At 52.8% G+C, this 21,856-nt stretch overlaps 1 protein-coding gene across 5 annotated transcripts in view; it reads right to left on the bottom strand.

Annotated features, from left to right (window-relative positions):
- The window catches only part of ACACA (acetyl-CoA carboxylase alpha), a 98,000-nt gene that overhangs the window by 54,732 nt on the left and 21,412 nt on the right, over window positions 1-21,856 (bottom strand). For all 5 annotated transcript variants that reach the window (XM_084219352.1, XM_084219353.1, XM_084219356.1 and 2 more), the window contains 15 exons: window positions 21,655-21,758; window positions 21,067-21,148; window positions 19,685-19,830; window positions 18,909-19,059; window positions 17,568-17,702; window positions 16,989-17,135; window positions 16,628-16,816; window positions 16,027-16,127; window positions 15,834-15,922; window positions 14,700-14,824; window positions 11,303-11,416; window positions 9,842-9,955; window positions 9,177-9,266; window positions 8,654-8,772; window positions 1,741-1,764 (listed from right to left, as the gene is read on the bottom strand). In XM_084219352.1, the coding sequence (XP_084075478.1) occupies window positions 1,741-1,764; window positions 8,654-8,772; window positions 9,177-9,266; window positions 9,842-9,955; window positions 11,303-11,416; window positions 14,700-14,824; window positions 15,834-15,922; window positions 16,027-16,127; window positions 16,628-16,816; window positions 16,989-17,135; window positions 17,568-17,702; window positions 18,909-19,059; window positions 19,685-19,830; window positions 21,067-21,148; window positions 21,655-21,758 (1,730 nt within the window). The remainder of the gene's footprint in view (window positions 1-1,740; window positions 1,765-8,653; window positions 8,773-9,176; window positions 9,267-9,841; window positions 9,956-11,302; window positions 11,417-14,699; window positions 14,825-15,833; window positions 15,923-16,026; window positions 16,128-16,627; window positions 16,817-16,988; window positions 17,136-17,567; window positions 17,703-18,908; window positions 19,060-19,684; window positions 19,831-21,066; window positions 21,149-21,654; window positions 21,759-21,856) is intronic.

Below are 21,856 nucleotides of genomic sequence, written 5' to 3'. Positions count from 1 at the left end.
AGGAACACCCAGAGTTAGCAAATATTGCTATAACCCCTTCAAACAGGTATTTCTTCAGATGACAGGAGAATTCTGACTGAACTTCCCTCCTATTTCTCCTCCTGTCTTTATGTTTTGCTTTACAGGGGGAACATGACTCAAGCAGCAACAATTCTAAGATTGGACACTTGAAGGACTCAGTACATTTTTACAAATGCTGTATTAACTTATTGATCCCATGATTTTTCTGATCCTACTATAATTTTCACTCCTCAAATGCAGCATGGTGACTTGTCCAAAATTCTTTACTGATCTCACACTCTCGTTCCCACCCTTTCTGTTCAACAAACAGCTGGATGTGGCACTCAGTGCTCCGGGCTGGGTGACAAGGTGGGGAACAGTCACAGGTTGGACTCCACGGCCTTGAAGGTCTTTCCAACCTCACTGATTCTGTGACTTTTATGTTTTTTTAAAGACTCACAATGCCACGGTCAAGACTGGCAGAAGAAGCTTCTCCCACAGGAAAAAGCACACACTTAGATTGGATTTCCTCTGGTGACCACAGCTGGGGTCTGCAATAATTATCACCGATTTCTGAGCTGTACTACAGACTCATCTCAATTCAGACTCCCCTCAAGAGCTGCCTGCAAGGTGGTGACACTTCTGAAGGGACCCAGGCAGGGAGCTGGCCCAGGGACCTCACTCGCTCTCCTGGGGCTTGGGGACACATTAATTTTGCTGCCAGAACTGGAGGAGATGGGGCAGAAAGGCAGGGAATGGATTCCCCAGCAGACCTGGAGCTCAGAGCTGCCAAGTGCAGGGGCTGCCCAGCTGTGTGGGAAAGCAGGACCTGGCTGAGCCCTCCTGCCACAGCCACCCCCAGCCTGGCTGGGATCACCAAACCCACTGTGACCCAGCCCTGAGTACAGTGCTAACCAGGCTAAAGTATCATCAGGGTGATTAATAGCCCTCCATGCCTAAAGTCACTCTCTGTTTCTGCAATTTATCTCTGATTAAGAGCCGTGAGACTTCCAAGCCCATTTTTACTATTTTTCCCTAAATAGGCTTGTAAGCAGTAATAAATAACAGGGATTCACGTTTTGAAAGAGGGGAATTTTTCAGGACATGCCTTGGTGTACATTCTTACAACTAATTCAAAAACCATCACAGAACAGGAACTGAACACAAAGACAGCAGACATTTTTCATGTATTATTTAAAACAAGAAATACTTTTCAACTGAGACACAGGAGGAAAAATTAGTGTCCAAAGCACAACAAAACATGCTGTCAGCTGTTTGAGATGTAGATTCATCTGTGGTGTGAGGGAGGTGAAACAGCCCTGACAAACTCTAAGCTATGCACAGGAGGGCAGGGTGGCAGCAGGGTGGGCTGGGAGGAGCTGCCTGGGCTCACTGTCACACCCTGGGCAGAGGGTCAATCCCCTGGGACCCAAACCTGGGAACCCAGGGCCAAAAGAGAGCCCAGGACAGCACTCTGCTGTGTAACACACTGCACAGGAGCTGAGTCACCCAGCAAATTTAATCCCAGACATTGCTGCATGCAAAGATTTTTTCTTTTTTAAAGAAAAGCTGAAAACATGTTTTAGACAAAGGGAGAGGAGAAGGGGAGGTGAGGGAAGAGTTATGGTTGAGAGTTTCCACGTAAAGAGAAGGGCACTACCACAAAACATGCTAAAACATTCAGGGTTAGGCTCCTTTCTGGAGTGGTTCTGGAATTTGAGAAGATGATGGGTACTGTACCTGTTCAGTGTGGGGATGTTCCCTCTGAAATCAAACAAGCACAGTTAATCAGACTGGTCAGTGCAAGCCATCCCAGAGAACCATCATCCAGCTGAGCACACAGCCAGCAGCACCTGCACAAGTGACTGTCCCAAACCTGCCAGCTGCCAGGGAGAGCTGCCTGCCAGCCCCCTGACCCAGCAGTGCAAACACTGCAACATCCCAGGAAAACACCTGGCATGTGCCAGGCACCCCAGTCCTGCCCTCCTTCCACGGTCCCCTCCAAGCCCTCTGCACACACCAAGTGCAGAGCAAGGGCTTGCCCTCCCTGACAGAGCAGCAAACAGCAGAGATGCAAAAATACAAATAAAAATAAATCAGCATCTCACACAGGGAAATTGCAACAGGTTCAGGAAAAGAAGCCAAATGCTCAGTGCCAAAGCTCCAGGCTGAGCAGCAGCCCACGCACAGGCTCCCAGAATGCAGGGACAGAGAAACACACAGCAGCAGGGACACAGGGGCTGCTCAGCACTCAGGGCTCAAAGAACTGCCTGGAGCCTCAAAGAACTGCCTGGAGCCTCAAAGAACTGCCTGGAGCCTCAAAGAACAGCCTGGAGCCTCAAAGAACAGCCTGGAGCCTCAAAGAACTGCCTGGAGCCTCAAAGAACTGCCTGGAGGCTAATTTGAGGAAAACTTTTGCAATTCTTTCCAACAGCAGCCCAGCTGTCCCCTGTTTGGGTGCAGCCCAGGGGTGCACACAAGGCAGGAGTGAGGGGCACAGCAGCAGCACAGCCCAGCCTGCAGCAGGAACTGCCAGGAGTCTCCATGCAAGATGGAAAATTGGCTGGGGTCTGACACATAAAGTAGCACAGATTAAATTAAAAAGAAGTCCTTGCACACAGGGGCTTGTGCAAAGGGATCAGGGAGAACTAGAAGATGGAAAGGAGAGCTTTGAGGAACGTGTGAGTGGACATTCACCCCCTTCCCTGGAGGAGATCCAACCACAAGCTTTTGTGGCACCCTAGCCCCAAGAGCCCAGGGTGCTGAGCACAAAGTCCCAGTGCCTGGTGAGCAGTGCATCCCATGGTCACTGCCCAGCCTGCTTTGGTGACAGCAGGGTCACCTCCCTGCAAGGGGATGTGCTGGGTGCACTACTGAGAAACAAAAACTTCCCATAGTCTCACACCATATGGGGAAAAATACCTCAAGAGATATCTGTTACAAGTACCACAAGTATTTAATTTTTGGGGGATGGTGGGGACAGGGACAGACCCTGTGCTGCAGAGCCTGTGGTCAGGACAGAACGGGCTCCAGCCCTCAGGGGGTTGGGACTATTTTTTGAGCTTGGCAAGGAGTGGCAAAGCTGCATGTGATCCACTTCAGTTGGAAAAAATAGTCTGGAGAGGACTGGCAGTTCCTACCCCCAGCAGGAACCCTCCTGCAGCCGTCCCTGGAAGGCTTTCAGGAAAGAGAGGGACAAAAAAACAGCAGAACAAATGTTCAGCTCAGCCTCGAGAAGGGCACCCTGGTGCTGTGCTCTGGGAGCTTCTCCTGCCACTCCACACGAGCTGGAGAGGCTCAGGCAGGAGAGGAGGGGAGGGAAACCACCCCAGGAGGATGGACTGAAACTGAGAGAGCAGGTCCAGAGGGGTGTCAGGGAGAAATTCCTCCTGTCAGGGAGGTGAGACCCTGGCACAGGTGCCCAGAGCAGCTGTGCCTGCCCCTGGATCCCTGGAATTGTCCAGGTTGGATGGGCTTGGAGCAGCCTGGCACAGTGGAAGGCATCCCTGCCACGGCAGGGTGGAACAAAAGATCCTCAAGGTCCTTTCCAGCCCAAACCATGGCCTGGTTCTGTGCCAGGGCCACCTCAGAGCCCCCAGCAGCACCAGGCTCACAGCCTGCCCTCCAGAGCAGCCCCAGCCCTGCTCTGATCCCAGCTCAGTGCCAGGATGGCCTGGGAACGTTCCTGAGCTGGCACTGCTCCCAGCAGGGACCTGTCCAGCCCCCCTGCACCCCTGGCACCCTGAATTCAGCTCCCCCTCCTCCTGCTCCTTCCCTTCTTCTGGGAGGAACAGGAGCTGCCCCAGCCCTGGCCAAGCCAGCCCAGGGCAGAGCTGTGCAGGGAGGCAGCCCAGCAGAACCAGCCCAGTGCCCCACTGCAGCTAGCAACAGCAGGGCCACAGCAGCAAGAGACCCACCGGCCCTGGGCAGCACCATTCCCCTCATGCTGCCTCATTTCTGCAGCAGATCTCAGCAGAAGGCACTGAAACATGCCTCCAACCACACATTGTGATTGGCTTTTTCCTCTCCCTCTTTCTTCCCTCATTCTTCTGCTCCCCCTGTGATTCAGCCGAGCTGAATCTGCTACACGAGTCCAATTTGCATAAAATTATCCCCGTTCCATTCAGTTTGCTGCCCCTCCACAGCCCCTTCTCTGCTCTGCTGGAAGATTCTGCCCTTTCTGAGGCAGGCAAGCCAAGGGAACGGCAGCACATTACTGCTGCCTGCTGCCTAATTAACATCAAACCCCAGCACGGAGCTGCGGGGATTTCCAGGTGTCCTGGAACCATCCTCTCCTCCTCCCTCCCCTCCAAACCCCCCTCACCACCAGGAGGGCACCTCAGGCACCCCCTGAGGGACCCCTCTGGGGCTCCAGGTAGGGTCAGAGCCCACAGCAGCACGGCTGGGTCACTCCTGGCATCCAGAGATTGCTGCCAGAGGCTGTTCCAGCAAACAGTGCACAGAAAATGCTGTCACTTTGTCAGAAATTCACATTTTATGAGTAGATCATTGTAAAATGACAGCAGGAAAAAAACCTCTGCACGCTGCTCTAAATGTTAGTGTGGGGTTCTTAAAAAAGCCCCGTTTGGGATGAGGGATATCTGACCTGGCCTTTGGGATATCTGACCTGGCTTTTGGGATATTCAACCTGGTTTTTGGGATATCTAACCTGGCCTTTGGGATATCTAACTTGGTTTTTGGGATATCTGACCTGGCTTTTGGGATATTCAACCTGGTTTTTGGGATATCTGACCTGGCCTTTGGGATATCTGACCTGGCTTTTGGGATATCTGACCTGGCTTTTGGGATATCTGACCTGGCCTTTGGGATATCTAACTTGGTTTTTGGGATATCTGACCTGGCTTTTGGGATATCTGACCTGGCTTTTGGGATATCTAACTTGGCTTTTGGGATATCTGACCTGGCCTTTGGGATATCTGACCTGGCCTTTGGGATATCTAACTTGGCTTTTGGGATATCTGACCTGGCCTTTGGGATATCTGACCTGGCTTTTGGGATATCTGACCTGGCCTTTGGGATATCTAACTTGGCTTTTGGGATATCTGACCTGGCCTTTGGGATATCTGACCTGGCTTTTGGGATATCTGACCTGGCCTTTGGGATATCTGACCTGGCCTTTGGGATACATATCTAACCTGGCCTTTGGGATATCTAACCTGGGAGGGAGCTCTGGGCAGCCTGGCCTGTGGGAGCTCCCTGTCCCCTGCAGGGCTGGAAGGAGATGAGCTCTGAGGTCCTTCCATCCCAGAAGGAGCAGGGAGAACAGGCTGCAGCCCCAGGAGTGATGCAGCCCAGCCAGGCATTCCTGCCTCTGCAGCCCTGTGTGTGCACCCCCGGCTCCTGTGCTGCTCCTTCCTGGAGCCCCCAGAGCCCACCTGCCTCACAGCTAAGCAGGCTCATTACCCCCACTTCACCTGCAGTGCTGAACCCTCCTCACCCCCTCCTGCCAATGCTGACCCTGACCCAGGGCCCCTGAGGACACCCCAAGGCCAAGGGTGGCAGCTGGGGGGGCTCCAAGGGGCAGAGGGGAGGGGGGCTCAGTGCCAGGGGGGCTGCCAAGGCACGGCTGAGGCAGCAGGGACCAAAACCAGCCTGGGGCTCAGCAAAGCAGGAGGCAGAGCCCTGGGCTATCCCAAAATCCACGCCCCAAAATCAGGATATTCCAGCACCTCTCAGCCTCCTGTCAGCACCTGCCCCAGCATGTGACACAGGGGACAACGGGGATCTGTGTGGTGGGAGCACATTGAGCTCTTCCCTCCTGACCCTGCAGCACATCTGCTCCAGGGGAAGGGGCACCAAGGCAGCAGCTGGGCAGCCTGGCTGGGAGTGGGGACAAGGGGATGCTCTGGGAGGAGCTCCAAGGGCTGGCTGCAGCAGACAACGTCCCAGTTTAATTTAAACCTTACAGCTTCAGACATAAGAGAGGCTGCTGGGAAGCAGGAGAGGAGAGGGGATTAGAAAGGAACACTTTTGTTGAAAAAGCACTGCAATTCCCTCTCCTGGACACACAATGTTTCTTTGAACAGAAGATTGGAAGGTGAGATTGGGCAAGGGCTGCTCCACGAGCAGCTCAGCAAGGCCTTTCAGGCTCTGTCACCTGGGCTGCTGTGCTCACCAAGGCAGCTGGGCCCCCTGAGCAGCCAGCTCTGCCCCTGTGCCTGGGCAGCAGGGCTGGCACAGCACCCACAGCCCTGGGCAGGCTCCTTCCCTCTGCCCCAGGAGCCTGGCAGCCTGCAGGGCAGCTCGTGGCAAGGCTGGCAGCCTGCAGCCCCTCTGCAGCCTGTGCCATGCCAGACATGCCCTGGATCCACACCTCCAGGCTGGATTTCTGCTGGCCAGGGCTCCCAAGCCCCCTGCACTGGGCACAGGATGCCCCCAAAGCCCTCTGGGGCTCCCAGTAAAAGCTCTTTTTCTCCCTGTGACTCTCCCTTGCTGTTCAATGGGGATTCCTGCATGAGGATGTTTGCTGTTCATTTAAACAAGTAATTCCCCAAACTGTTTCTGCCCACAAACCCCACCAGGAGCAGGTTGCACTTCTGTGACTTTGTCAGCAGATTTAACAGCTTTTCTGTCCTCTCTGCTTCCCTGTGGGCAGCTGATGGCAATCCTTCCATGGCCAAAAGCACAAAGTCTGAGCTGTGATCAGGCAGCTCAGAGGGAGTGACTGAGATTGCTTCTGCCACAATTAAGTAAAGGCATAGCAGGGTTAAATACCAATAATGAAGAATTTAAATACAAATTTAAAAACCTGATTAGAATTTAAAGCATTATCAGTTTGCTGTTTTCTCAACGTGAACGTTTGCCTCGTAAAACTTGGGCTCCCAAAGGTTCACAGACATCTGACACAAAGGGACCAGGGATTAAAAATATCTGAGGCAGTGGTGGAAAATGTCTGGCACCATCCAACAGCAGCTCCCCAAGGGAATGCTCTCCTGAGGGCTCCCTGCCATCTGCTCCTGGGTCCCCTGCCCTGCAGAGCCTCCAGGGACATTCTGGGATATTCTGGCTCTGGGGTTTGCCCTTGGAATGCATTTTTAGCTTTTCAGCCGAAGAATTTGTGCTACAAAAGATACAGAAAAGCACATGATGGACAAAGACCGTGGTGAAGAGCAACAAAGAAGACTTAAGCAGGACAATGTCAGAGTTTTGAGATCTCCTTGTGCTGGGTTTAACACCAGGTGTGACTTCAGAGCTCCCTGTGCCACCATCAGCCCCTGGGCACCTCCAGCCACCCCAGGGGAGGGCAAGGAGCTGCCCAGGAGCCAAATTCCTCCCTGGCAGCTGGAGGAGCTCCAGGGAGCTGAGCCTGCCTCCCCCTGCACAAGGAACATGCATGGTGCCCTCTGCACGCCCCAGCAGCCTGAGGAGCAGGGCTGAGCTCAGAACACCGTCCCAGCCAGCCCAGGGTAAGGGCAGAGCAGATTCCCGGCCAGAGAGCTGCTCCTGGAGCAGGGAACATCTCTCCTCTCCCAGCTGACCCTGTCTGATTCAGGCTGTGGCCAGAGCAGGCAAAACTCCCTGAGCAGCAAAGGCAGCCAAGGCCAGCAGAGAGGAAAGGGAGGGAGAAGGGAGGGAGAGAAGAGCACTGCAAAGGGGCACTAAAGCCAGCACGCAATTATGAGCAAATACAGAAATGCAGGGAGCAGATGAGCCCAGACACATGTCCCACTGGTGGCAGGAGTGGCTGGGCTGGCTGGGGACAGCTCATCTCCAGCAAAGCAGAGCCTGAAAACCATTTCATGGAAGGTCCTGGTGGGCTCCCGAGGGAGAGGGACAGAGCCCAAAAAAGAGAGCAGGGCAGAGATGTGGGGAACAAAGGAGGCAGCAAGGGCCCGGCACGGACCGACAGTGGCACCCGGTGGCTGCGGGGACTCACTGCGACCTCGGAGCCAGCAGGGACCAGCCCTGACAGCCCAGGGGAGAGCAGGGCTGGGCTGAGCCCAGACTGCCAGGACAGCCTGCTCCGGGGCCAGCTCCCCTGGCAATAACAGGAGCTGCAAGGTCCTCCCAAGCCAAACCACTCTGACCCAGCGGTGCTGTCACTTCTGATCATCAGGCTTTTGTTTGTGACATGAACTGGAGATGCCACCCTCCTCTCCAGGAGGAGGCAGCAAGGTAAGTGCCCCTATCCAGCACTGCTGTGTAGCCCAAACCATCATGCTTTTGGTTGCTTTTGGTTGTAGTCACAAGAATGCAAAACTGAAAATCAAACTGTGCCAAGCCCACATAAATCAGAGTTTTATTTTGTATAAAACTCTGATCTTGGTCTGCTCCATCACAGACTCTTGTGCTACAAAAGATGTCACCTTATCCAGCCAAGGCAGGAAGGAGCAGAGCCACACAAACAGTCAGAAGGGGCTGGCAGGAGGGGGGCAGAGACTGTTTGACTGCTCTGTATTAAAATTCTGATTAATTGATCATTCTGTCCAGAACTGCATCTCCTGGAAGGCTCTGGATTCAGCCAGAACTGACATTCCAGAGATCACTTCCAACCCAAGCTGAAGCTAAAAACCAGAAAATCCACGAAAACTATCCCAATTCAAATGAACCCCCTTTCTCCAGCAGCCTGGTGCCAGCTCCCTTTGCCAGGGCAGGAGGAGCCCTCCCAAAGCCCCAGGCAGGGCAGTCTGACCTGTTGGGGTGGGAGGTGGGCAGCATGAACTGGAACTCCACCACGCAGGTGTTGTCCTTCAGCTGGCGGTGCTGCACGCTGTTCAGCTCGTAGGCAATGTAGGCTCTCCTCACATACACCTGGGGAGGGACACAGAGCCCATCAGACACCTCTGCAGAGCCCAGAACAAACAAATCCCTGCAAATGAGCAGCTGGATAAACTCCAACTCAACCAGAATCTGTTCTCTGAGAAAGGCCAGAAGCCTCAGGATCGTGATCTCGTGCTCTGAGAGCAGCTTCACTTTCTGCCTTCAAGCACCTCAGCCTTCACACAAACATAACTTGATAACTTGAATTGGAAATTTCACTCAATTATCAGTGTTAATGCTGTTAACATTCATTCTAAGCATGCCCAATCCCACACAACCTACAGCTCTCTTAGATCTTGCAGGGTTGCTCAAAACAGTTGCAGACAGTGCTCAAAATAAACCAAATCCACAGGAAAATGAAAATATGATTTTTTTTTCAATGGGGATAAACTCACCTCCAAAGCTGCCATTCTTACCACCTGGTTACTGTGGTAGAAGAAGTTGGGAAGCACATCAAAGATGGATGTCTCAGACAAAATGAGTTTCTAGGAGAGATCACATTAAGCAGAGCTTTAAAAGAGTGTCTTGAAACCAGGATCAGGCAAAAAAGGCAAAGCCTCAAATCAAGCCTGGCTACTTCAGATTTCTAAGCTTTTCCCGTTGTTTATCAAGGATTATGACTTTTTTATATTAAACCACAGAAAACCTGAAGTTGGAAGGGATCACTGAGTCCAACTCCCTGCTCCTCACAGGACTAAAGCTAGAACCATGTGAGAGGAGCTCGTCCAGGTGCCTTGGGGCTGTGCCCATTCCCTGGGGAGCCTGGGCAGTGCCCAGCACCCTCTGTTCTGGGGAAGAACCTTTTCCTAAAGCCCACTCTGGGCTTCCCCTGGCACAGCTCCACTCCATCTCCTCGTGCCTGGTGCCCAGAGGAGGAACCAGCACCTCTGCTCTGCTCTCCCCGGGGAGGAAGGTGCAGAACTGGCACGAGGCCACCCCCACCTTGGCACAGGGACAAAAACAAAAGTCAGGGCAAAGCTGGACACCAGACCAGCCCAGCTGGGAGCCACAGGGACGTGCAGGTGGGTGAGAGGGGAGCAGGGAGCCAAGGAGAGGGTACCTGCAGGTTCTCAATGCAGAACTGGTGGCCGTACATGTCGATGGCAGACAGGAAGATGGACTCCACCTGGTTGTGGCGCAGCTCGTAGGAGGGCAGGTGGGAGGCAATGAGAACCTGGGCAAACACAGGCACTGTCAGGGGAAGGGGCCATCAGCAGGGGGCTGCTCCATCCCTGGGGAGGCAGCCAGACCCTGCCATGCCCTCTCCCCTCCCCGGCCTCATGTGTGTGTCTGCTCCACGGTGTTGTTGGCAATTCCCCAGGGAGCCAGGGAACAGCTCTGATCAAGTTCCATCAGTGCATGGGATTGAGCAGTGCAGAGCTGCCAGGGCTGGGGCTGCCTGCCCAGCTGCTCACTGGGAGGCAGAGCGGGCAGGGAGCAGCTGTGGGCAGCCCCACGCTCTGCCCCTGGGCAGGGGAGGGAACAGCCACCAGTGCCAGGCATGCAGTGCCCAAGGTGAGGGATGCAGAGGTAGGAAATGGAAGCAGCTCGCAGGGAAAATGAAGTGGAAGAGCAGCACAAGGACTGCAGCACCATCCCCAGCTGCCGTGGGGAGGTTCAAGGACACAAACACAATCCTGGAGGAAACAGAAGGTCACTGAGCAGCTTCAAACAGCCTGCTCATCTCCAACAGCCAAGCTTTGAAATGAAAGGAGAGACCCCCCAAGTGTGAGCTTTCCTGCTCCAGGCTGGAGCTGGGGCCCGTGCAGTGAGAGCAGCGATCACACTCTGGGGTCAGCGCTATCAGGAAACCTCCCACCCCCTCCTGGCAACACAGGCAGGGTTCAATAAACTGCTGAAGAGGAAGCTCACAACAATATCTGGGTGCCTGTGTGACATTCAAATCAGCTCTGTAGCAGGCTCTTGGAATTGACAGCATCCAGATCTGTTCCAATTATTTCCAGGTTAGAACAAAACTGACAAAGCGCAACTCAAAGATGGAAGAAGCCCTGCAAAAGGGCAGCACAATTCTTTGTGGTAATTCCTCAGCAGCTGCAAAGAACAGCTGCTTCTTGTGCAAATGGCTCTCCCTGCTCTCTGCACACATGGATCCACAACTGTAAGGCAGCTGAGGAACCAGGAGTTCCAGCTCCAGCCAAGGAGCCCATCCACGTTGTTCCTGCACAACCCAGGCAGCCTGTGCTGTCAGGTGTACAGGTGACAAAGCCACCAAAAACCAGTGGCCACACATTTCCACTTCCCCCATCACACAAACCATGGGCTACTCACAGTTAACCCCTGTGTGAGCCACACAAAACTTTTTGGAGGAGCAGGGACAAAGGAATGCATGTTAAATTCAAATATTACAGTGACTGGGAATGCACCTCAGTCTTCCACAGTTAATCACAGTTAATTAGCTCCACTGTCGAAGTGCTGCTGACAGGAACCCGCTCTCCCCACCTGCACAGTGACCAGAACAAGCAGCAGGAGCTGTGGGGCAGGGCTGTGCAGGGCCCCTCACCTGCCGTGCCCTCAGGGCCACCTTGGCGTTGGTCGTCTTGCTGAGCTGGGTCAGCTCTGTCAGGATATTGATCAGCTCGTCTGTCAGGGTGGGGTCACGGCCACACAGCTGGTCCTGCAAACACACACAACAAGAAAGGCTTGGAGCAGAGGGAGAGCATCATCTGTGCTCCCCCAAAGGAGTCTGAACCTGGAATGCAAGCACACAGCCAGGGCTGGGGCACAGCATCCCCAGCAGTCCTGACCTGAGTTATCCCGGAATGCTGGGCTGACAAGGACACCAATATTCAGCATTCAACAATTTTACACACATAAATAAAAGGTGAAAGAAGGGACAGGCACCATCTCCCACTCTCCTGTCTGTAGCACATGTTTTGGCACCCAAACACATGAGAAATGCTGACTTCTCAGAGAGACTCAGGAAACCTTTTCCCATTACCCAGTTTCAGGTTTCTACCAGAAGTTTCTCCTTCTGGTACAGAAGTTAGCACCAGTGCAAAATTCAAAGAGCTAAAATTGTAGCCAGACACCTTGTGGAACATGCAGGGGTCAGCAAACCTTCCCCATGAAGGGTGACCAGAGTTGCACTGCCAGAGAACCTCTGACACCCACCTGAAAAACACCTCAAACCTCACAAGTCCCCCACAACTCCACAACCACAAACCACCCAAGCTTGGTGCAGCTTCAGCCAGGTACTGGACTCACTCCATAATATTCCTTTTCACCTGGATCTGAGGAAATCCACAAGCTTAATTACTGCCTAAATTTGCTGGATAAAACAACAAAACTGAAGAGCACAAACTTCCAGTGTTAATGCTGTTCCAAAACTCTTCTGAATTCATCCATTCAAAAAAATGCTAGCAGTAAAGACTTCCTTCCAAAAATAGTTTCAATTCCCATGAATAATCCCACAGTCTTCAACACTTCTTGTGAGCTTCTTCCCTCCCACCCCGGAGCTGGAAAGCCTCGAGGAGCCTCTAACGTGATTCTTCCACACAGCACTTAACAGCTTGTCTTGATAAATTAATCATAGCAGGGAAATGTGAGATGAAACAGGGATTTGCCACGAGAAAGAGCTGGTGCCTAAAAGTTTAAAGAGATCTTAAACACCTACAGATCAGAATAGGCCATGTGAAGATCCAAGAAATAGAGAAGGATAAGGGGAACCCTCTGTGCAGCGGGTGGGATTGACACACCTGCCAGGGAAAATAAATTAAAAACCAAAGCCAAATAATACAGAAGTCCCACAGAGTGAATAACTACAACAGCTCATGGCCCAGGAGATCCCAAGGCTCAGCAGCTCTTCCCTCACACTGCTCTGGATCCCTTCTCCCCAGCCCCACTCAGGCACGATGGCAGCCCTGGGGACGATGGCACAGCTCTCCCAGGGAGACAGACCAGACCCAAACCCCTGGGAAAACATCTGAGAAAACTTCTGAGCTCCCCACTCTGACCAGACTGCTGTCCCCTCCTGGCCAGCCCTGGGCCACCAGACACAGGGATGAGTGCTCCCAAAGAAAGCTCAGGGCATTTATCCACCCCGGGGCACTGTGGGGACAGACAGTAACTCAGGAACTGCTGGGTTTGAAACACAAACTCCTGGTGCTGCTGTGCTGCTGCTCCAGGGACCAGAAACCAACAGCACAGGGGAGCCTGCCCCTGCCATGCCAGCAGCCACTCCATCCTGCTGGGGCCAGGATGTGCACAGAGAATGAACACACAACAACAAATCACACCGTATTTCCACAGATGTGCGAAGGATGAAGCAGCTCCCACCCTGCCTGCAGCGCCTGCTGGCTAAAAAAGGTGAGTGATGGCAGCACAACAGCATTACTGAAGGCATCCTCAGAGCCCCTGGTTAATAATGGGATCCTGGCTCCATCAAGAACAGCCCCACAGGCAGCCAGGCTGCCCTGACCCCAAACACACCCACAGCCTGGGCCCCCAAACACAGCAGAGCTGCCACCAGGGTCACACCAAACACACCAGAGCTGCCACCCTGGTCACACCAAACACACCAGAGCTGCCACCAGGGTCACACCAAACACACCAGAGCTGACACCCTGGTCACACCAAACACACCAAACACAGCAGAGCTGCCACCCTGTCACACCAAACACAGCAGAGCTGCCACCAGGGTCACACCAAACACACCAGAGCTGCCACCAGGGTCACACCAAACACACCCCAGCACAAGGTGGGAGAGGAGTGATGGTCTTTTGGTTCCTGGAGAGCCTGGAAGCTCAGGGACACCCAGCTGTGCCAAGGGTGACCATGGTGTCCCTCCTGAGCTCCTGCTCCCACTGCAGAGGAGAAATCCCTGTGCCCCCAGCGAGGCAGCACTGTGGATAACCAGCACTGGCTCTTCCACCAAGGTCTCCCTGGTGCTTCTGGCTCAGGTTGGCCTTTGCTTGAGAAGAACTAACTGGCAGTGATGCTGGGAAGAATGGGAAGAATTCTTGGGAAGAATGACCCAAGAGCAAGGGACAAGGGAGGCTCTCTGAGGCTCTCTGGGGTCTCCCCTGTGCCCCTCACCCAGCCAACACCAAGAGGCAGCGAGGCACAGCCCACACCAGGTGACAAAGCAGACTGAAAGTTCCAGCCCTGTCCTAGCAAGGCCTGATCAGGATGACAACAAGGAGCCAAAGGCAGGGCTGGCTGTGCCTGCACTGATTGGCAAAGGCAGCAGCAAAGCCTGAGCCCGGCTCCCTGACAAGGGCTAACGCCTCGCCGGCACCCCCGTGTAATTACACACTTGAGTGACTGGACTCTGAAGAAAATTGAAGGCCTGAGCTGTGAACAGCTGCCATTTTCTCTCTCCATCACGCCAGCATGATTACTTGAGAAATGAACAGCCCCAGCTCAAAGCTACTCCAGAATTCTCAGAGGAAATATGGCTCCGTGTTCAAATAATGAGATTCTTAAGGCAAGCGTTACTTACAATCACACCGCACACCAAAAAGGGAAAGGGGGGAAAAAGGAGAGCCAGGAAGAAAGAACACCAGCATCCTTACATCTTACAAATGAGAATTTAAGAAACCCAGCTTCGGTGTAGGAAAACTATGACACTTTTTCTGCTTTGGAGAGTTATTTCGTGGATGGCTACTTTGGATGTATTTGTGGGAGAAACAGACCACACTATGGTTGTAAAATAAAAGACAAAAGGGAGAAAGAGGGGGAGAAAGAGAGGGAGAAAGAGAGGGAGAAAGAGAGGGAGAAAGAGAGGGAGAAAGAGAGGGAGAAAGAGAGGGAGAAAGAGAGGGAGAAAGAGAGACACAGGGGGAAAGAGAGACACAGAGGGAAAGAAAGACACAGAGAGAGAAAAAGCCAGAAAGAGGACAGAAAGAGCCAGAAAGAGAGAAGAAGGGAAAGCAAGGCAGCAAGCAGCAGGCACTCACAATGAGCATGGTCACCAGCAGGTTCTTCTTGGTGACCTGGGCGTGGGAGAAGATGTAGTTCAGCACGGCGTTCATGTCACTCTTGTTCTCCTCACGAAGGGTGAAGACACACTTGTCATAGTGACCTGCAGGCAGAATGCACATTGCTTTTCCAGTCCTCACACCTCTGTGGCAAGGATTGCAAGTTACCAGATGTGTCTGCATTTTTCTAGGTGTATTTTTTGAGGATCTGCTTGGCTTGAAGGGAGCTGACAATGGAGAGAGACTATTTACAAGGGATGGAGTGACAGACAAGTGGGAATGGCTTCACCCTGACAGGGAGCAGGGTTAGGTCGGGTATTAGATAAAAATTCCTGCCTGTGAGGGTGGGCAGGCCCTGGCACAGGGTGCCCAGAGAAGCTGTGGCTGCCCCTGGACTCCTGGCAGTGTCCAAGGCCAGGCTGGCCAGGGCTTGGAGCCACCTGGGATTGTGGAAATTGTCCCTGCTCATGGCAGGGGTGGAATGAGATGTGCTTAAAGTCCCTTCCAACCCAGACCATTCTGTGTTTCTCTATGGTCCACACAATCAATTTGGGAAGGAATCATTCTCCCCATCACCTACTGCAAACTTTAATTCTAACATCCCACTCTTAATAAACAGCTCCAACACCAAATGCCTCCTTTGTGAGCAATTCTGAGAGAGGAATAGGGAGCTCAGACTTTCATTCAAATGACAACCAAAATGAAATAACAGCAAAGGGCCTTGCACCATCCTCTGCTGCCAGCAAATTGAAGTGGAAATGAATCTGCAGCACCATTAGGCCAGGGCAGGTAATGGAGCAGGACAAAAGAAAGAGTGGAATCTGAACTACCTGTAAGAGCCAGAGCCTCAGAATTAACCAGGGCTCCATTGCCATCTTGTGCCTGGATCCAGCAGTGCAAGGCACTGATTTCACCTCTCAGCTTCAGCTGAGCTTTGGGGACAGCATCTCCTCTACAAAACCCAAAACCCACTGCAGACCCTTAAAAACAGTCCTGTGCACCTCACCCCGGCACAAAGGGAGAGCAAACCTCCTCCAAAGGGCCCACATGGGCTCTCCAGGACCAAACACAGCTCTTTAAGAAACCCAATCCTTGGTGTGCTCAGGAACTCACCGTGCTGGAACTGAGTCTCCACCTTCAGGTACTGCCGGAGCAGATCCATCACCACGGCCTTCATGTGGCCCCTGATGCCACTGCGGTACCTGCAGAGGCACCAAGGCAGCCCTGAGCGAGGCTGAGGGCACAGCCAGCCCCTGCCACACCTGCTGGGGGGCTCCTGCTCTGCAGGACACCCTGCAGGGCTCACCTCTGCACCAGCTGCACGATGCTCTGCGTGTTCATGAAGAAAACCTCGCGCTCCGACTTGCGGTTCAGGGTGGCCGCGTGGCTGTCCAGGATGTTGGCAATCTGAGAGGGAAAAGCACATGGGAGAAAAGCCCTCAAGGGGCTGGACTACCAGCAGAGACACACCAGAGCCCCAGCAAACTCCAGCAAAGGAAGAGCAAGACCTGCCAGTGATGCAAAAATCAATGCACTGTATCCTGCAGTGGAGAAATCAGCTTCCAGCATCTCCTCACCCCACCCGGCCTCCCTCGGCAAATCATCCTATCCTCCCTCAAAATCATCCTACTCTGAGGTTCCACTGGCACTACAAACACTGGTAAGATCAAAGTGTTGCCAGCAGTGTGCCTGGTTAGAGCCACTCTGAGCAGGGAACACGGACCCTGCAGCACAGATACAGAGACAAGCCTTGAAGTGACACAGGCAGGTACCTTCCACCATCAGCACCCCTGCTCAAACACACCTTCCAGGTTCAGTGAACCCCCATGTCATTCAAAGGACCTTCCTCTCTGTCTCTGCCCCAACACAAACCCATTTTTAGCCCTCCATGAAGGGTGGCTGCTCACCTGCTGGCTGGGGAACTGGCAGAGCACCGAGGTGATGTTGCTGGCGTACTGCGCCATCTCCTTCTTGATGGACTTCTCCACATTGGGTGGGATCCTCCCAGAAACACTGGTCATGATGTCCTGAAGTTCCAGCAGGGGCAAAGATGGATCCCTCAGGGTCTTCATCAACCTCTCAACCCAGCCCTTCACCTAGAGAGAGACGAGGCAGGGAGGGCAAGAATGAAGAAGAGAAAAAACAACGACAAGAGGAAAAAGGAGAGGGGTGATGTCCAACATCCCATCCCCTGTGGCAGAAAAATCAGCCAGCCCTTCCCTGAGCTGCAAGAAGGCTGTTTTGGCTCTGAAGAGAGGCCCCCAGTACCTTGCTGCTGAAGAAGGGCTCTGGCAGGCAGTAGCCATTCATCACGTTGACCAGGTTGTCCAGCACGTAGTGGAAGATGCGATGGAGCTTCTCACCCCGCAGTGCTGTGCTCTGGATCTGGGGCAGGGTACCTGTGTGCAGCTCAGCCTGCAACAGGGAACAGCCTCACTGAGCCTCCTGTGGGCCACCAGCCTTGGGGACAGCCTCACTGAGCCTCCCGTGGGCCACCAGCCTTGGGGACAGCCTCACTGAGCCTCCCGTGGGCCACCAGCCTTGGGGACAGCCAGTCCCCCTCAGCTGGAGCCAAGGGTTAACCTGCTGCAGGAATTCCCAGAGTGGGAAATGCCCACAACAGCACTGAGGTAAGCAGAGAGCAGGAATGGTGGGTAAGTTTGGCCTGAATCAGAGAGGGAGAGAAAAATCTCAGTCCCAGTCCTCATCTGAGACAAATGAACGGTGAAGTGACAATTCCAGTACAATGCACAGATGGGAAACTGGTTCACTGGAACATCCTGTACCACTCCCAACATTACTCCCTCATTAAAACCCACAAAATCTGTGTCTTCTGCAACTCCTCACCTGCTGAACCCTGCTGGGATCATCCAGCTGCAGCTTGGCAATCACACAGCCCGGGTCCAGGACTGCCCCTGGGCGTTTGACATAGTGGATGCAGCCTGATTCTCCTGCTGTTATTGTCATCACCATTTTCATCACCTGTAGCAAGGAAAACAGGTTACACACCCAGCTCCCTGTGCCCCAAAGTGGCTCTAGTTTTGGGAGCCAGCAGGCAGTGTCCCACCCCAGACAGACCTGCATCCAGCTGTTCCCAAAACTTACAAGCACAGATGTTGGGAACAAAACCCAGACATTGAAGTGAATGGGAGAACAAAATAATTGGCCACAAAATAGTGCAGCAGGAACTTCAGGAATGTCACTGCTCACACTGCCTGAAGCAACAGGGGACTCAGGAAGGCCAGCACAATGAACAAAGCAGACAATTTTCTGCTGCATTCCAAAGGCTCCTCTCAAAGGCTGCAGCCACATCTTCACCTCAAGCAGAGGGAACCAGGATCACTTTCTAGAGCTCTCAGACAGCTCTTCCCAGACAGAAATGCTTCCTTAAATCAAGAGCTGCTGCCTTTGGAGCAGAAGGGTTGGGTATGGGAGAGCCAGCTTGGTTTTACCCTCGCTCTGCTCTACCCCAGTGGGAGCCACAGGGATTGTGTGGGTGGTGCCTTCTTAGCCATGACCTGTTGCAGTGCAAAAGCACTTACATAAAATTGCTGGATCTCTGTCTTGATGTTCTTCTCCTACACATTGTCCCCAACTGCTTTAATTGCCCCTCTGTCATCACACACCTTCCCCTCCCTCAAATCTGTTTTGAGCCACACACTCCTACACAACCCCTTGTGCTTTCCTCATCGTGATGCAGAAACTGCTCATCCTCCTCCTCCTCCTCAGTAAGAGTTAAGTAACTTCCTAGGGAGAAGGGAGGAGTGACACTTCTTAACTTCTGGGATCAACCTGAAAAATGATCAGCTAACCAGGATGAAGCTTGTTACCTCATCCTGAAAATATAACTCTGAGTCTGTGTCAGTAGGACAAGGAGAAGGCATTCTCCACCTCAGCTGGGAATGCATCCCACCTTCCCTTGGAATCTCAGGAAGGTGATAATCTCAGGATTTTTGGGAAATCTTACTCATCACTTGGTGTACAGTCATCAACACTCAAATTTCTGCTGTTAAATTTCCTCCCCACCCCACCACTCTCACTGATGACTCCTGCTGTAGTTCAGGATAAAATTTGGAAACTAAACACTGCGAATGATCCCTCATGCTCAACTCCCAGCCCCAGAGCACCCACCACCCCTCCCCCTGAGCTCTGTCCTGGGCAGCCAAAGCAGTTCTCTGAGAGCTTTACCTCAATTTCTGCAAAGCACTGGCCTGCAAACACGTGTCCCCCATCCTCCACCACGTACTGGATCAGCTTCCCCGCGGAGGGCGAGCGCAGGATGGAGGGATCGTTCTCCTTCTCAAACACACAGGTCTTGTTCCCGATGGTGATGCGGTACCTGGGGGACAGCAGGACACATCAGCAGGACAGAATTCCCTGGGGAGGGTGTGGGGAAGGGAAATCCAGCCTGCCTTTCCCTGCTCTACTTCAAAACGAAACTACGGGAAAACACATCAGCCTAGGGAGAGGGGGAGACTCCAACCCAGTTACCCAAATTCTCTGTCCTCCTGAGCAGATCCAGCACTTTTTCCCAGAAGATAACACAGCAGAGGGGGCAGAGTTCACATTCCAGACCTGGGGATGCCCTCTACTGCCCTTACTGCTATGATCCTTGCAGGGAATTTTGAGGGGATGCACTGAAACAACACAACTTGTCTTTATTTCTGAAGCAGCCCTGGAATTTCAAGAATTTTAAAGATTTTTACATTCTGTTTTTTTGGTTTTTATAATCCCAAAGGTCACTTTCAAGGACCAAGCAGAGGAATACGGACTCCCCATGGTGCACAGCCAGATCCTTCTTCTAACAGTAGCCAAGATCTGCTCTGTCTCAAAACTCAGCACGCCCAGCAAACTCCTTCTAGGAGAGAATTCCCCTCCCAGCTGGCCTTTTGGGAAGCATGAAGCTACAAATACACCTCATTCTGGCAGTGTCAATGCTAAACAGGGAGCTGCACAGGTGCTACCTGTCCACTTCTTCTTTCATGTAGGTGGTGTAGCTGCTGCCGTCGTAGGAGAGCAGCAGCCCCCCGTCACTCAGGCGGTGCACGTCGACCTCCACGCAGGAGCTGTTCATGATCACCACGTAGCAATTGGGAGACTGCCTGGTCACCTGCCAAGCCACAGGAATGGGAATTACCCAGTGAACTGAGCACAGCATTGAGGGTCTTGGCTGCCACAGCACAGAGTTTTCCAACCAAGTGCTGCAATAGGGGGAATTAATGAAGAGGAACGGAGGTGTTTGATGTCGTGTCAAAAAACTGGAGTCACAAAGGCAAGCAGGCTGACCAGGGGGATGAAGCAGCTCTCCTATGAGGAAAGGCTGAGAGAATTGGGATTGTTCAGCCTGGAGAACAGAATTTCTGGGGTGATTTAAATGTGGCCTTCCAGTGCCCGAAGGGAGCCCACAAGAAAAATGGAGAGAGGCTTTTTTACAAGGGCCAACCCAAACCAGTCTGGGATTCCGTGACACAGCAGCCAGAAGATGCCAGAACTAGTGCTGTCCATGAATGCTGATTTAATCCTCTCACACTGCTGTACTGATGGCTGAGGTTTGATTGTGCAATCACAATTTGCTCACCCTCATCTCCTTACAAGGCACAGTTGTGTACTTACACTGCATAATGGAGGAGATAATCTGGGGGGAAAAATGAGAGATTGTCCCACGGGGAAAGCAACAAGTGCTGTCCCTGAGAAGGGGATCCTATCCCAGTCTCTGCCCCAGAGCTGCAATTTGAAGCTGGGTAAATCCTTTAAAGAACACTTCAGCTGCTGCTCAGTGCTTCTATTTCTCATTAAAGATAAATCCAGGGAGGTGCAGAATTCTCACTGCTGAAAAAACCAGCCCATGGTCTTGCCATTAAAAACTTCACCACCACAAATTTGCCCCAGGAAGCTAATGAGGATTGCACAGGCAACCTTAAGTCTAGTATTTCCTAACTTGCATTTGTTTGGTTTTGCAACATGGGGCTTTTGCATGAAGAAAAAAAGCAACACCACGGGGAAAAATTGCTGCAAATTCTGCCACATTGGTGTGTCCAAACCCCAGCAGAGCAGACCTACACATTCAGAAAAATCAGCTGGAAGTTTTGGTCGACCTGTAGTACTTTTTGCCTGTAAGAAAGCAAATTTCAGCCAGCTCAGAGCAAGAGGCTGAAACGTTGACAGGGACATTGCAATGGAGCCATGCGAGGGGTGTTGCCCTGCTGATTTCTTCACCCATTAAAGCAGAGAAAATCAACCCTGGTGAGAATCCCTGCCCAGACAGAATCCCTGCACAGATCTGTGCAAAGAGGAGGCCAGAGCAGCACAGTGGCCATGCCCAGCCCAGGTGGGTCCCCCTCTGTACCTTCAGCACGTACTTCCGTCCCTCATAGATGAGCTCCACGTCCACCGTGTTGAGCAGAGTGTGAGCAGGGAGCACTTGGCCCCTGGAAAGGGAAGGACAAAACAAAACTGATCTTCCACAAGCCACCAAATGACTAGCAGGGGTCCAAAGAGCTTCAGAGATGCGTGCAAGGCTTTAGGAAACACTAGCAGAGAGATGGGAGTGGGTTTTTATAGAGTCTCTTCTTAGGAGAGCACGAATCAGTTTGACCAAGTCAAACAAAGTCCCTCCAGCCACACAGGCCAGCTTTGCTCTCCTTTCCTTTCACTCCTGGGTGATTTGAGACTCCCTAATGCTGCCCTAGCAGCACACAGAGCAAGAACTCTGTTTCTGAGCCATTTCCTGGAGCTCCTGTTAGAAACCAAAGCAATCTGCGCAGCCAGCAGGGGATATTTGGAGATGCAGATACCTGCCAGTTTTCTCAGTAGATAAAGAGCTCCCTGGGGCCAGGTAACAGTCAGCAGATAACAGCCCCTGAGCGTTCCTGGACAGGATTGAACAGAACCTGTACAGCAGCAGTAATTACTAGAGAGCAGCTTGGCCTCTCACCTTTCCAGCGAGTGCAGGAAGTTGGAGACGCTGTTTCGGAAGCTCACGTCAGCCACGTGCAGGGCCCCACACACCACCCCCAGCATGGTGTCAGGCCTCTCAGCCTAAAAAAGGGACAGGCACAGTCACACCTCCTCCAGCCTCAGCCCCATCTCAACACCCAGCTACAAGAATCAGCAGTCTCAGCTCTATTTCTGGTTCG

The sequence above is a fragment of the Fringilla coelebs genome (assembly GCF_963513975.1).
Source record: "Fringilla coelebs genome assembly, chromosome: 20".
NCBI classification, from domain to species: domain Eukaryota; kingdom Metazoa; phylum Chordata; class Aves; order Passeriformes; family Fringillidae; genus Fringilla; species Fringilla coelebs.
This window is presented reverse-complemented; position numbering and strand designations above follow the sequence as displayed.